This window comes from Carcharhinus amblyrhynchos, chromosome 6, assembly GCF_965287045.1.
Source record: "Carcharhinus amblyrhynchos chromosome 6, sCarAmb.v2.hapA, whole genome shotgun sequence".
NCBI lineage: Eukaryota > Metazoa > Chordata > Chondrichthyes > Carcharhiniformes > Carcharhinidae > Carcharhinus > Carcharhinus amblyrhynchos.
Genome location: NC_137329.1, coordinates 25,385,640 through 25,399,624, shown reverse-complemented (window position 1 = coordinate 25,399,624; position 13,985 = coordinate 25,385,640). Strand labels below are relative to the sequence as shown.

Sequence of the window (13,985 nt, the reverse complement as noted above, 5' to 3'; positions counted from 1 at the left end):
CCACCTTATTTAGTAATTACTGTAAAAATATTCTTTAGTGGTAATTTTTACCTTTCCTGGCCATGTACATCAAGATGCCTATCATTTATCTATTGTCAGTGATGCACTTTGGCCAGATCATGAGTAATTTGACAAGGACTCTCAGCTGTTTCACTTGCTTTTAAGGAAAATCCTTTCAGAGCCTCTGGTTCTTTAAACGATGCTGATTTTCTTCAGAGATATTTTTGGATTGTCATTTGGTGGTACAGAACCTGAGTAATGCTGTAAAAGACATATTGTCAAAGCTTTTCATCTTACACTCGTCAAGACAATCACAAGGACACCAACAACAATTTAATACTTTATGTGAAGAGAGCTGATGGATTAGAAAGTGGACTCTGATTGGTAGAGGTGTTACCAAGGAAAATGTATCAGTTGATGTGGCTGGCAATTAATTGCCGAGCATTGTTTGAAATTTAAACCAGGCAGTTTGATTCTGATTGGTCAAGGCAAGGGCAGCACATTGGTTAACATTGCTGCCTCACAGCACCAGGGACCTGGGTTTAATTCCAACCTTGGGCGACTGTGTAGAGTTTGCCCCATGTCTGTGTGGGTTTCCCCTGGGGCTCTGGTTTCCTCTGGGGGCTCTAGTTTCCTCCCACAGTCCAGTGATATGCAGGTCAAATTGATTGGCCATGCTAAATTGCTCCTTGATGTCCCAAGATGTGTAGGTTAGAGGGATTAGCAGGGTAGATACTTGGGGTTATGGGATAGGGCCTGGATAAGATACTCAGTGCAGACCCAATGGGCTGAATGGCCTCCTTCTGCACTGTCAGGATTCTATGATTGCCCTGTGGAATAAACCAGCAAATGTCTGTCACTTACTTTGTTTAGCTCAAAGAGGCACAATATTTGTACATATTCTTTCTATTTGCAAAGAACAGGGTGCAGCTTCCAATACAGGCAGTGCAACTGACAATCTTCAATCGGTTGTCAGCATGATTTTTAGCACACTGCAGATTCTTTAGCAAATGTTATCCAATCGTGGGATCGCATCTAAAATTTTGCAACCATGGGCTGGGTGGGTACGGTCTGTACTTGGTCCATTACGAACAGTCAAGGGAACGTGCCATTTGATATGATCCACCAGTCTTTGAGGCCCAGATACCTGGCATCAGACTGGCACTGAAATTCATGATACACATTGCCCAATTTTGGCTTAACAGTAGCATCCACCTGCGTTGCTACTGCCTAGTGGCAGCGTGAAACCTGTTGCTCAGTTTTTCTTAGGTTCTTAATACAGGATCATCTTTACACTTTATATGAAGGTTTGAGGTACTTCAAAGTGCGACCTATTGTCCTGTGCAGCTCTTTGTAAGAGTTGTTGGTCCCACTCCTCTGCTCTTTCCCAGAGCTGTGATAAATGTTTTCCCTTCATGGCAGCCTGATAGTACAGTGGATAGCACTGCTGCCCCCACAGCACTACAGACACGGGTTCAATTCTGGCCTTGGGTGACTAGTGGAGTGCCCCAGGGGTCGGTGCTGGGGCCTCAGCTATTTACCATTTATATAGATGATCTGGAGGAGGGAACCGAGTGTATGGTGTCGAAATTTGCTGATGACACTAAGATTGGTGGAATGGCAAATTGCGCGGAGGATGTGGAGAGTCTGCAGAAGGATCTAGATAGGCTGGGCGAATGGGCCAGGAACTGGCAAATGGAATTTAATGTTGGCAAGTGCGAGGTGGTCCACTTTGGTAGGAATAATGGTAGGAAGGATTATCACTTACGTGGAGAAAAACTGCAGCAGGCGACGGTGCAGAGGGACCTCGGGGTCCTTGTGCATGAGTCGCAAAAACCCAGCTTGCAGGTGCAGCAGGTGGTCAGGAAGGCGAATGGGATGCTGGCCTTCATAGCGAGGGGAATTGAATGTAAAAGTAGGGAGGTCTTGCTGCAGCTGTATAGGGCACTGGTGAGGCCGCAGCTGGAGTACTGTGTGCCGTTTTGGTCGCTGCACTTACACAAGGATATTTTGGCCTTGGAGGGAGTGCAGAGGAGGTTTACTAGGCTGATACCGGAGTTGAGGGGGTTGAGCTATGAGGAGAGGCTGAATAAACTAGGCTTGTACTCGTTAGAGTTTAGAAGAATGAGGCGAGATCTCATTGAGACGTATAAGATGATGAATGGGATGGATAGGATAGAGGTGGGGAGACTCTTCCCGCTCAGCAAGGATAGTAGGACTAGGGGGCACAGCCTCAAGATAAAGGGGGGGCGGTTTAGAACGGAGTTGAGGAGGAACTTCTTCACTCAAAGGGTGGTGAATCTCTGGAATTCTCTGCCCGTTGAGGTGGTGGAGGCTGCCTCGCTAAATATTTTTAAGACGCGGGTTGATGGGTTTTTGATAAGTGAGGGGATTAAGGGTTATGGGGAGAGGGCGGGAATGTGGAACTGAGCCATGACAGATCAGCCATGATCTTATTGAATGGCGGGGCAGGCTCGAAGGGCTGGATGGCCTACTCCTGCTCCTATTTCTTATGACTGTCTGTGTGGAGTTTGCACATTCCTCCTGTATCTACATGCGTTTCCTCCGGGTGCTCCGGTTTCCTCCCATGCTCCAAAGATGAATCCTCCAGGGTAGGTGGATTGGCCATGGTAAATTGCCCCTCCGTGCCCCAAAATGTGTAGATAAAGATGGATTAGGTTTGGGAAATGTGTGGGGGCAATGGGAATAGAGCAGGGGAGAGGGCCTGGATAAGATAGTCTTGTCAGAGAGTCGGTGCAGACGCGATGCGTCGCGTGGCCTTTTCTGCACTGTAGGAATTCTACGATTCTATTCCATGATTCAAGTATTTATCCAGTTCCCTTTTGAAACTTGTCATTGAATCCACTTTCACTGCCCTTTCTGATCACAGTAAGAAGTTTCACAACATCAGGTTAAAGTCCAACAGGTTTATTTGTAGCAAACGCCACAAGCTTTCGGAACAGGCTGTTCCTTTGTCAGGTGGGTGGGAGTTCTGATCATAAACAGGGCATATAAAGACACAAACTCAATTTACATGAATAATAATTGGAATGTTAGTCTTTACAGCTAATCAAGTCTTAAAGGTACGGACACTGTGAGCGGAGAGAGCATTAAGCACAGGTTAAAAGGATGTGTATTGTTTCCAGACGGGAAAGTTAGTGAGATTTTGCAAATCCAGACAAGTTGTGGGGATTACAGATAGTGTAACATGAAACCAAGATCCTGGTTGATTCCACCCCCCTCGTGTGTGGAACTTGGCTATCAGTCTCTGCTCAGCGACTCTGCGCTGTCGTGTGTTGTTAAAGTCACCTTGGAGAATGCTTACCCGAAGATCAAATACTGAATGCCCGTGACTGCTGAAGTGTTCCCCAACAGGAAGGGAACGCTCTTGCCTGGTGATTGTCAAGTGGTGTTTATTCATCCATTGTCATAGCATCTGCATGGTCTCCCCAATGTACCATGCCTCGGGACATCCTTTTCTGCAGTGTATCAGGTAGACAACATTGGCTGAGTTGCGAGAGTACGTACAGTGTACCTGGTGGATGGTGTTCTCACGTGAAATGATGGCATCTATGTCGATGATCCGACATGTCTTGCAGAGGTTGCTGTGCCAGGATTGTGTTGTGTCGTGATCACTGTTCTCCTGAAGGCTGGGTAGTTTGCTGCGAACAGTGGTCTGTTTGAGATTGTGCAGTTGTTTGAAGGCAAGAAGTGGGGGTGTGGGGATACCTTGGCAAGATGTTCGTCTTCATCAGTGACATGTTGAAGGCTCCGAAGAAGATATCGTAGCTTCTCCGCTCCGGGGAAGTACTGGACGCCAAAGGGTACTTTGTCTGCCGTGTCCCGTGTTTGTCTTCTGAGGAGGTCAGTGCAGTTTTTGGCTGTGGCGTGTCAGAACTGTCGATCGATGATTTGAGCGTCATATCCTACTCTAATGAGGGCATCTTTCAACATCTGGAGGTGTCTGTTGCGATCCTCCTCATCTGAACAGATCCTGTGTATGTGGAGGGCTTGTCCACAGGGGGTGGCTTCTTTAATGTGTTTAGGGTGAAAGCTGGAGAAGTGGAGCATCGTGAGGTTATCCGTGGCCTTGCGGTACAGCGAGATGCTGAGGTGACCGTTCTTAATGGAGATGTGTGTGTCCAAGAGTGTAACCAATTTCAGAGAGTAGTCCATGGTGATTCTGATGGTGGAATGGTGATGGAACTTGTTGATGTCATCGTATAGTTGTTTCAGTGATTATTCACCATGAGTCCAAAGAAAGAAAATGTCATTGATGTATCTAGTGTATAGCGTCGGTTGAAGGTCCCGTGGGGTGAAGAAGTTCTCCAAGGCGGCCTTCATGACACACGGCAGTGCAGAGTCGCTGAGCAGAGACTGATAGCCAAATTCCACACACATGAGGACGGCTTCAACTGGGATCTTGTTGGAATCAGCAGCGCCAATACCCTTAATTTCTGATATGGGTTCAAAAGCTCATTGCAAAGTATCGAGTGAAGATGGAAGGTGAAACAGGAGAGTGAATAATAAACAATATAGGAAAAATACACACATTTGGTATTTGAGTCCGTAAATCATACAACATAGGAAGCCATTTAGCCCACAGTGCCTGTGCCTGCTCTTCTACAAGTAGCTGAAGTGCAGTTTACTTTTTCCCCATTACCCCATTTCTCAGGTATTTATCTATTTCCCTTTTGGTCATTTTGCAGACCCACTGAAGCCTGGGCACATGGATCTGTGCAGAGTACATTCTGCAATAAATCTGAACATTGCTGTTTGGGAGAGCCATTAAATTCTGGAAAATGAAATTGTGTGTTGTCACTGATGTTGCGCATTAATGCAGAGTCCAGGCTTGGATTGTAGGGTTCCAGAGTTTCAGCTATTTCTGATTAGTTGTACTCTTTTTCTGGAATCCTCATTTGTCCCATGAGCCAGGAAACCTAAAGCGCAATTGAGTGGAAAATGAATTAGAAACTGCGTTGAATATCGCAATGCTTTCCAGCCCATCACTTTATGGAGGAGAAGTACTGGCTCGGTCTTCTGTGCTCTGTTATTTTTAGTTTCACACAAGTAAGCACATACACCTGGAAGGGGAAAGATGAGAGCAGGCAGTTTTATTGGTGATTATCCAACTTGTCAGAATCCAGCTTTTGCTGTTGAGGTTGGGCTTCATTTAGATTGCTGTGTCTACCATCAGTAACGATGGATTCATTAACACAAGACTTCATTAGATGGAGATTAACCACTTTGTAATCTAGTGCAAGCACTTTTGCTGCTGTGGAGTACCTTACTGGGATCTTTCTGTGTAAATCCCGCACCCCAGATTTAAATGGAGATAATAGTAAAGCTGAAGCAAAGGATTGACTCGGATTTCTACAGATCCTTTCGTGACCTCGGGACATGACCAAGCACTTCACTTTGAACTTTTGAAGGATTCTAATGTAGAATTGTGGGAGTCAATTTGCACATAGTAAGCTCTCACAAAGTGTTATTCCAGGTGAGTGAGGAGTTGTGTTCACAAACAGGGCATATAAAGACACAAACTCAATTTACAAAATAATGGTTGGAATGCAGATCTTTACAGGTAATCAAGTCTTAAAGATACAGACAATGTGAGCGGAGAGACGGTTAAGTATAGGTTAAAGAGGTGTGAATTGTCTCCAGCCAGGACAGTTAGTGAGATTTTGCAAGCCCAGGCAAGTTGCAGGGGTTACAGGTAGTGTGACACGAACCCAAGATCCCGGTTGAGGCTATCCTCGTGTGTGGAACTTGGCTATCAGTTTCTGCTCAGCGACTCTGTGTTGTCGTGTGTCGTGAAGGCTGCCTTGGAGAACGCTTACCCAAAGATCAAAGGCTGAATGCCGTTACTGCTGAAGTGTTCCCCAACAGGAAGAGAACACTCCTGCATGGCTGGGAGGGAACTTGTGTCCTTTACAACAGAATATACAAGTGTTGCCTGCAGGACTCCATGCAAAGGGCAGCTATCTGCATTATGCACGTGTTTGAACTGTTTTATTTACTATCTTAATGCTAACGATGCCTGGATTCACACCTTGTCACTGGGGTCTGATGTTTGAGTTTTCACATGGTGATCTGGTTTTACGATCTCTAGGGCAGACATGGCTTTAACTCTAATTAAAAACTTGTGTTTCCTCCATACTCAACACTCTGGTCAAGCTCCCATCTTCTGAAATCTATAAGCTTGACTATTTTCAAAATTCCCCCAGCCTGTGGCCTTACTTGCACCAAGTTCCATTCATCTATTTCCCACCATACTTGCTGACTTGATTTGACTCCCAGTTTGGCAATGCTTCAACTTCAAATTTCTCATCCTTGCTGTCAGTTCTCTCCGTGATCTTGCTCTCCTGATCTCTGTAATCTCCCTCTTCTGAACAACCTTCCACCCGTGTTTGTCTATCCCAGAATTTAATTGCGTTGCCATTGGTTGCTGTGCCTTAAGTTGTTTGGGCCCAAAGCCTCTGGCCTTCTTTAAGCCGCTCTGTTTCTCTCACCTCCTTTAAGACGCTTATTTTTCTTTTGGCTGACTAATGCTTGAAGGGCCTTGGGAAGTTTTACTACGTTAATAGTGCTTTATTGTTTTCAGAAGTAACAAATTGGCCTGGTTGCTTTTCACAGAGAAACTTGAGGGTGAGAAGCTAAATGTAGCTGAAGTGACACAGTCGGAAATTGCCCAGAAGCAGAAACTGCAAACTGTTCTGGAAAAAATCAACGAAACGCTTAAGCTGCCACCCAGAAACATCAAGTGGACGATTGACAGTAAGTTTGATTTTAAGCAGAATAGAATTGGCATCACCAAAATTAATAAATGTCCTTTGGCTAAGGTCTTAAACTGAGGCCCCACGTTCCCTGAAAAGAGTTCGTGTTCCAATATTTCAAAGAAAAACAGCAGAGTTCTTGTCGTCACCCAGCCCAATCCTTCATCCAATATCATTTGTGTTAAAACAAGCTGGTCGTTATTACATTGTTGCTTGTGTGATCTCACTGTGCACAAATTGGCTGCTGCATTTCCAATATTACAAAGAGGTTATGCTTCAGCTGTCTGTTAGTGGCTTTCAAACTTTGGGGACAGGACCGTATAAATGCAAATTCTTTCCTCCTTTGTCCAAATCTTTTGCCCTGTTAAGCCACAGTTACATAACATGGGATCCATATGAAGAATTGTAATAAAAACCACCAGATGCAAAGTTTTTATTCATTAGCGTCACAAGTAGGTTTACATTAACACTGCAATTAAGTTACTGTGAAAATCCCCCAATCACCACACTCTGGCGCCTGTTCAAGTACACTGAGGGAAAATTTAGCATGGCCAATGCACCTAACCAGCACGTCTTTCGGACTGTGGGAGGAAACCGGAGCAGTCGGAGGAAACCCACGCAAACATGAGGAGAACATGCAAACTCTACAGACAGTGACCCAAGCCGGGAATCAAACCCGGGTCCCTGACACTGAGAGGCAGCAGTCCCACTGTACAAGGAGCAACAGGAAAGGAATTGCATCAATGGGTTTTTTTTTTCTGGGAAAAATTTGTCATTCACAATTCAGCTACACCTTCCTATGAAAAGGGAAATTATCCATTTTAATTGGAAGAATGGTGAAGCAGAATTTTAAAAAATAGTGGCAATGGGTAAAACTGTGCTAGAGGGGGTTCAGTGTGGGAATGTACAAGAATGAGAAGAACAAATCAGAATATTTTGGGAATGGTGAGAAGTGAGGAACTGTGGTGGAGAAAAGGTTCAGTGGACATGCACAACAGCAGACCAAGGGCAGATACGTGGATTGCTGAGCATTTGGGATGAAAGTTTTTGGAATCCAAGCAGTGTTGGCAACTTTAACGCATGCACACACACACATGTAAATACACTGTGCATACAGGTATGTGGAAGTACACACACTCTGCAGTACAAGCCTCTTCAAAAGCAACTGACTTTTTATATTCTTTGTGCATTGCAGTAGAAAGAAAATAACAACCTTTAAAATCTGAAGCAAAACCATGCATTATATCAGTCAGCACTGCATCAGACCTGTCAGTCAGCATTCACGGTTCACATTCTGAGGCTGAAGTCCTGTTGCCAGAACCAGTAAAAGACATGAGGCAAATTTTCACATTTTATATGACAATTTATGGATCAGCTTTTACATCCAGAACTTCCAGTTTTTATTTTCTCCTGTGTAATGCCTTTCATTATAACCGTTCCCCTCAGTGCACGTGTGTGTGTGCGTGCGCACACCTGTATTTATAGTGTGTGTTTGTGTGTTCCTAGTTAATGTTATCTCCTCATACAATCTCTCAATCAAACTATCCAACTGCCTCTGTCACAAACAATTGATCTACAGAGTAGGAAAGACAAATGGAGATTCTGATAAGACCACGTTGAGGTGGATTGAACATGCATTACCAAGCTATCTCTACACAACAAGTAGGGCAAGATTTCTTCACTCACACTCAACTACTTGGCTTGCAAATCACGTCTGATTTACACTGAGGGAAACAATTGGTCAACACACTGGAAAAGCTGACCAGAGATGAGTTGTCACTCATGGTTAAGCTCTTCTATTCAACAGTTGCCAACTTTATCCTTCTACAGAACTTCCTCCTTATCGCTGAGGGAATACCGCTTGGCAGGTTATCGAGAAAATTCATCCCTGATGCTCTTGGATTTATTACAGTCAGAGTCTCTCCCCTTCAGTGTTGGTGAGATGGAATTAAGTGTAGAGCCTTCCAACAGCTGGAGATGGGCTCAGACCCAGTCATCCTGTGTTAATGCCAGTTAGAAAGAGCAGCTGTCACATTCTTCAACAGTCTGGAAACATTGTGCAGAAGCAAAGTCTTCCCTAGCCGTTCTCCTGATTGTAATGTGTCTTCATTTAGATTCCTGTAATCTTGCTCCTTGTGTGCAGAAATCCAGTTGAGCAGCACACCAGTCACTCAAGAAGCCACATATCCACACACTGGACAATAATGTGAGTTAGGCCATTCAGGTGAAGTCAATATGTACTTATTCACACAAAGGATAATGAAAATTTGAAACTCACCACCCTCCCCGTCCTACAAAAGCTGTTGCAACTGAGGGTCACTTGAAAAGTTTGAAACTGTAATTGATAGATTTTTGATCTATCAGGATCCAGTTGGGTAAAATTGATTTTAGGCAGCACGGTAGCACAGTGGTTAGCGCTACTGCTTCACAGTGCCAAGGACCTAGGTTCAATTCCTGGCTTGGGTCACCATTTGTGCAGAGTCTGCACCTTCTCCCTGTGTCAGCGTGGGTTTCTTTTGGGTGTCCCGGTTTTCTCCCGCAATCTGAAAAAGTGTGCTGGTTAGGTGCATTGGCCATGCTAAATTCTCTCTGTGTACCTGAACAGGTGCCAAAGTGTGGTGAGTAGGGGATTTTCACAATAATTTCAGTGCAGTGTTAATGTAAGTCTACTTGTAAGACTAATAAATAAACTTTTTAAACGCAGATTAGTCAAGATCTAACCTAATAATGGCATAGACTGTAGGGGCTGAATGTCCTCTCCCTATTCCTATGTTCTATATCAGGTCCCCAGTTCTTAAGTTCTCCTGATTCTATTTGCTTTCATCTGCATAATATAGTGCTGAGAAGATCGAGTTGTGTGTTTTGAGAAGCTTACACAGCTATGGGAACAGAGCATGGGGAACTAATTAGGTAGCTCCTTCAAAGAACCACCACAGGCATATTGGGCTGAATGGCCTCCTCCTGTGCAGTTACAGGGAAAAGTGTACTCGTGTAGGTAAATGTCAGAATCATACTAGGTTATGGAGAAAGTTTTGTTTAATGAAGTGGACTGCAATTTTTTTTCTTCATTGGATCTGCGCATTACTGGCCAGCATTTGTTGACCACCCGCAATTGTCCTTGGAACTGAATGTCTTGCTAGACCATTGCGGAGGGCAGTTAAGAATCAAGCAGACTGCTGTGGATCTGGATATGCATATAGACCAGATTTCCTTCTCTAAATCACGTTAGTAAACCAGGTGGACTATGATCACTGATAGTTTAGTGGTCACCATACTGAGACCAACTTTATCTTCTGGATTTATAAATTGAAGTTAAATTCCACTAGCTGCCATAGTGGGATTTGAACCCATTTCCTCAAGGTATTTGCCTGGGCCTCTGGATCAGTACTTAATGGACATGACTCCCCTTTTCAATCATTGCAAAAGAGGAAGAAAAAAAGACACGAGTTTCTACAGCATCTTTCCCTACTCAAGACATTCACTTCTGTAATGTAAGAATCACAGCAGCCAATTTGAACATAGCAAACTGAACAAAACATCTTGCCAAGGCATAAGGGAAACCTCACCTGTGCTACTGCTTATAGCACAGAGAGACCTTTGCATGAGAGGGAAGAAAGGGCTTTGGTTTAAAGTCTCAGACACCCACTCTGGCTTTGTCAACCTTGATTTTGCGCTCATGTCTTTGGAGCGAGACTTGAACCCACAAACATTTGACAATGAGGTGAGAGAGCGAACCACTTGAGCTGTATGAAATTTCTCCAGTTACTTTCAAGAAGGCCCTAGCCATTTCGGATACATGTATTCACCTTTCTCAAAAGTAGCAGACAAAGTAATTTCACAGGGACCTGTTGGTTACTAATACCACACAGAATAATTTCAATGCATCTGGCTGTCTGTTGGACAATTCACTTCTCCTGCATAAATTGGAGAGATGATTCGATTTGTCCGGTCCTGGGTCCAAGCATCTTTTGACTCTGTGTATATTTTATTTGATGTCCATAATTGATCCAATTATAGAAGCTGTATGATTTTTCTGATGCAAGATTTCTCATCTGCTCAAAAGCTTGAGTGTGTGACAGCTGCTCTTACTGTTTGACATTCTGGGAGTGTTGACCAACTGTGTGTAGTGTCCTTTTATTGAGCCGCGATGTGAGATGGGATGCTGTTAACTTGTGTCTTTGTGGTTTTTGAGGTGTTCATATGAAGAGTCTGGTGGCCATTCTCCATCTGTTGGTTGCGGTTTCCCAATATTTCAGGGCACCGATTCGACTCCCAGATCACGTCTCTGTTCAAGTGGTGGTTGTCCAGGTAAATGGCGCAGGAAAAGAAATCTTCGGGCAGTGTCACATTTAATATTGACATACAATTGCTCTGGGAAGTTTCTGAAATGGAGTGAAAATGAGATGAATATTCATCACGTAAGGGTTGACCTTAAGTTCTGGCAACAGCAGAAAGCATCCGAAAAATGAAGGGGCTAGCCACTGATCACTTGATTCACGTTATCTAATCAGATACTGCCATTGCCAATGTTATAATCAGCGTTGCGACATATACATTTTAATCCATTCATATGGGATCAATGAAAGTGTGTATCAAAGATGAAAATGGAAAATAATAGCAATAATTTTAATTAAAAAAAACATGAGTAACAGTATTTATATCAGGCCTTTAACACAGTAAAACACCCAAAGACACTTTACAGGATATAGAACGTAACAAACTCATTGTGACCCCGAGCCACCGAAGGAAATATTTGGACAGGTGGCCAAAGGTTTGAATGAAAAGGTAGGTTTTAAAGAGTGTCTTAGAGGGGGAGAGATTTAGGGAGGAAGTCCCAAAGCTTAGGGTACAGGCAGCTGAAGACACCAGCCGCAAAGGAAGGGAGGGATAGTTCAAGAGGCTGGAATTGAACAAACGCAGAATTTGATTAGAGTCTGGAGGCACTGAGGAGGCCTGTGGTGTCCCTTGAAAAAGAGCTATCTCGTTATTCCCACCAGCCAGCATAATCCCACTAACCCAATATGTTTAGCCCCCTGCATGTCCCAATTACCTTTTGAAAGTTCCGATGGAGTTTGCTTCTTTTCAATCATGCATTTCAGATCTTAATCTACATCTCTCAACCCACAGAACGTGGGATGCACAGATTCAAGAAGGCAGCTCAACATTACCTTCTCAAGGGCAATTAGGGATGGGCAATAAATGCTGGCCAGCCAGCGACACCCATGTCCCACAAATGAATTTAAAAAAGGGGTTTCTTTTTATTTTCCCTCTAGTTCCAGTTATTTCCAATCTATGGAATCTGACCACTGTTGCATTTGCCTGAGGGAAACAGTTTCTCCCACTTGCTCTGTCCACACATTTTTTTAATACCTCCTTGCTCTAAGTAGAACAACCCCAGCTTCTCCAGTCTCTCCATGTCAGTGAAGTTCCTCATCCCTGGTGTCATTCTAGTAAATCCTCCTGCACCTCGTGAAAGTGTGGTGTCCAAAATTACACACGATACTCCAGCCAATACCTAATCGAAATATGTGAAATATGATTCCCTTATTTTTATGTTCAGTGCCCTTATTTACAAAATCTCAATTTTCTGAACCATCTTAAGTATATGCCCTACCGCCTTCAAGGGTTTACACTGCAGGTCCCTCATTTCTTGCATCACACATCTCAAAATAGGGATTTAGATTATGGCAAAATACTGCGGATGCTGAAATCTGAACCAGAAACAGATTTTCCTGCTGGAAAATCTCAGCAGGTCTGAGAGCATCTGTGGAGAGAGAATAGAGCCAACATTTCATTGTCTGGATGACCCTTCTTCAGAACAATGACCCTGTCTGGTTCACTAATGCCCTCTAGGGAAGGAAATCTGCCATCCTTACCTGGCCTACATGTGACTCCAGAGCCACAGCAATGTGGTTGACTCTCAACTGCCCTCCAAGGACAACTAGGGGATGGGCAATAAATGCTGGCCAGCCAGTGACGCCCATGTTCCACGAATGAATTAAAAAGAAGAGTGATAACATAGGGTTGAAGGAGATCATGGAGATGGGGAAGAATTAACCACGGAGTGATTGGAGAATGAGAATTTTAAAATCGAGGTGTTGCCAAGCGGGAAGCCAATGTATGCTGGTGAGCACCGGGGTGATGGGTGAATGAGACTTGGTGTGAGTTATGGGTGGCAGAGTTTGGATGAACTGCAGTTTGTTGAGGGGAGCGTAACACAAAAGTGCATTGGAATGAACTAGTGGTAATGACAGTATAGCTGGGGGTCAGTTAACTTGGTGATTGACAGGGTACCCAAGTTTCACTGCTGTCTATTTGAAACAAAGATAAGCAGTTGATAACTTCAGAGATTCACTGTTTAACATTTATTTCTTTCCCACAGAAAAGAGAGGGAATTCTGCAGTCTCGGCACATCCAAGAGGAAATCACTGGCAATACAGAGTATGTAAATGCAGTTGTTCTTCAGCTGCTCTGTAATCGAATGCAGATGTAGGGCTTTTGAAACTTGATTGCTACTTTTGTGTTTTGTTAACTGCGTGAGGAACTCAGCAGTTTCTGTCATGGCCAAGGAAAATACAGTATTCAAACTCTCTCGACAAATCAAATCAAAACATCTCTGAGAGGAAAGCTGCTGAGAATGGATGTTTTGAAAAGTTTTCAGTAATTCCCAGAAAAAAGAACTGTCCCCGGAGCACTTCAGCAGGGTATTTTTAGATTGTCTTTCAGATTGCTTCCTCCCCACCCCTCTCTCACCGTGCGATCGTAAAAGGGGTGGCACGTTCTCTTTGCGAACAGAAGTTGGTTTATTTTAGTTGTGTTGATTTAAAAAGCAGAACTTGTTCTTCGTTTTCCTTTCGCTGGCTTGAGCCAGCATAAACTCCCAAGCTCGGGGAAAGAATTTGACGGTGAGCTGCTTACTTGAACTGCTGCCAAAGGTACACCCACAGTGCAGTTAGAGTGGGAGTTCTGGTGTCTTCACTGATGAAGAAGAAGTCACAATCTGTGTGTAAGATGCATATCTGGTGTTGCTAGTAGACATTAGCCAGCCCCACCACTGTTGGAACCCATTCATCTACATAAGAACATAAGAAATAGGAGCAGGAGTAGGCCATCTAGCCCTTCGAGCCTGCCCCGCCATTCAATAAGATCATGGCTGATCTGTCGTGGCTCAGTTCCACATTCCCACCCTCTCCCCATAACCCTTAATCC

The 13,985-nt window shown here is 44.0% G+C and overlaps 1 protein-coding gene across 1 annotated transcript in view; it reads left to right on the top strand.

Moving 5' to 3' along the window:
• Positions 1–13,985, top strand: part of parvaa (parvin, alpha a) — a 97,877-nt gene that overhangs the window by 66,161 nt on the left and 17,731 nt on the right. Inside the window, exons 5-7 of the mRNA XM_080190059.1 lie at positions 6,637–6,777; positions 10,969–11,084; positions 13,159–13,217. Of these exons, the coding sequence (XP_080046185.1) occupies positions 6,637–6,777; positions 10,969–11,084; positions 13,159–13,217 (316 nt within the window). The remainder of the gene's footprint in view (positions 1–6,636; positions 6,778–10,968; positions 11,085–13,158; positions 13,218–13,985) is intronic.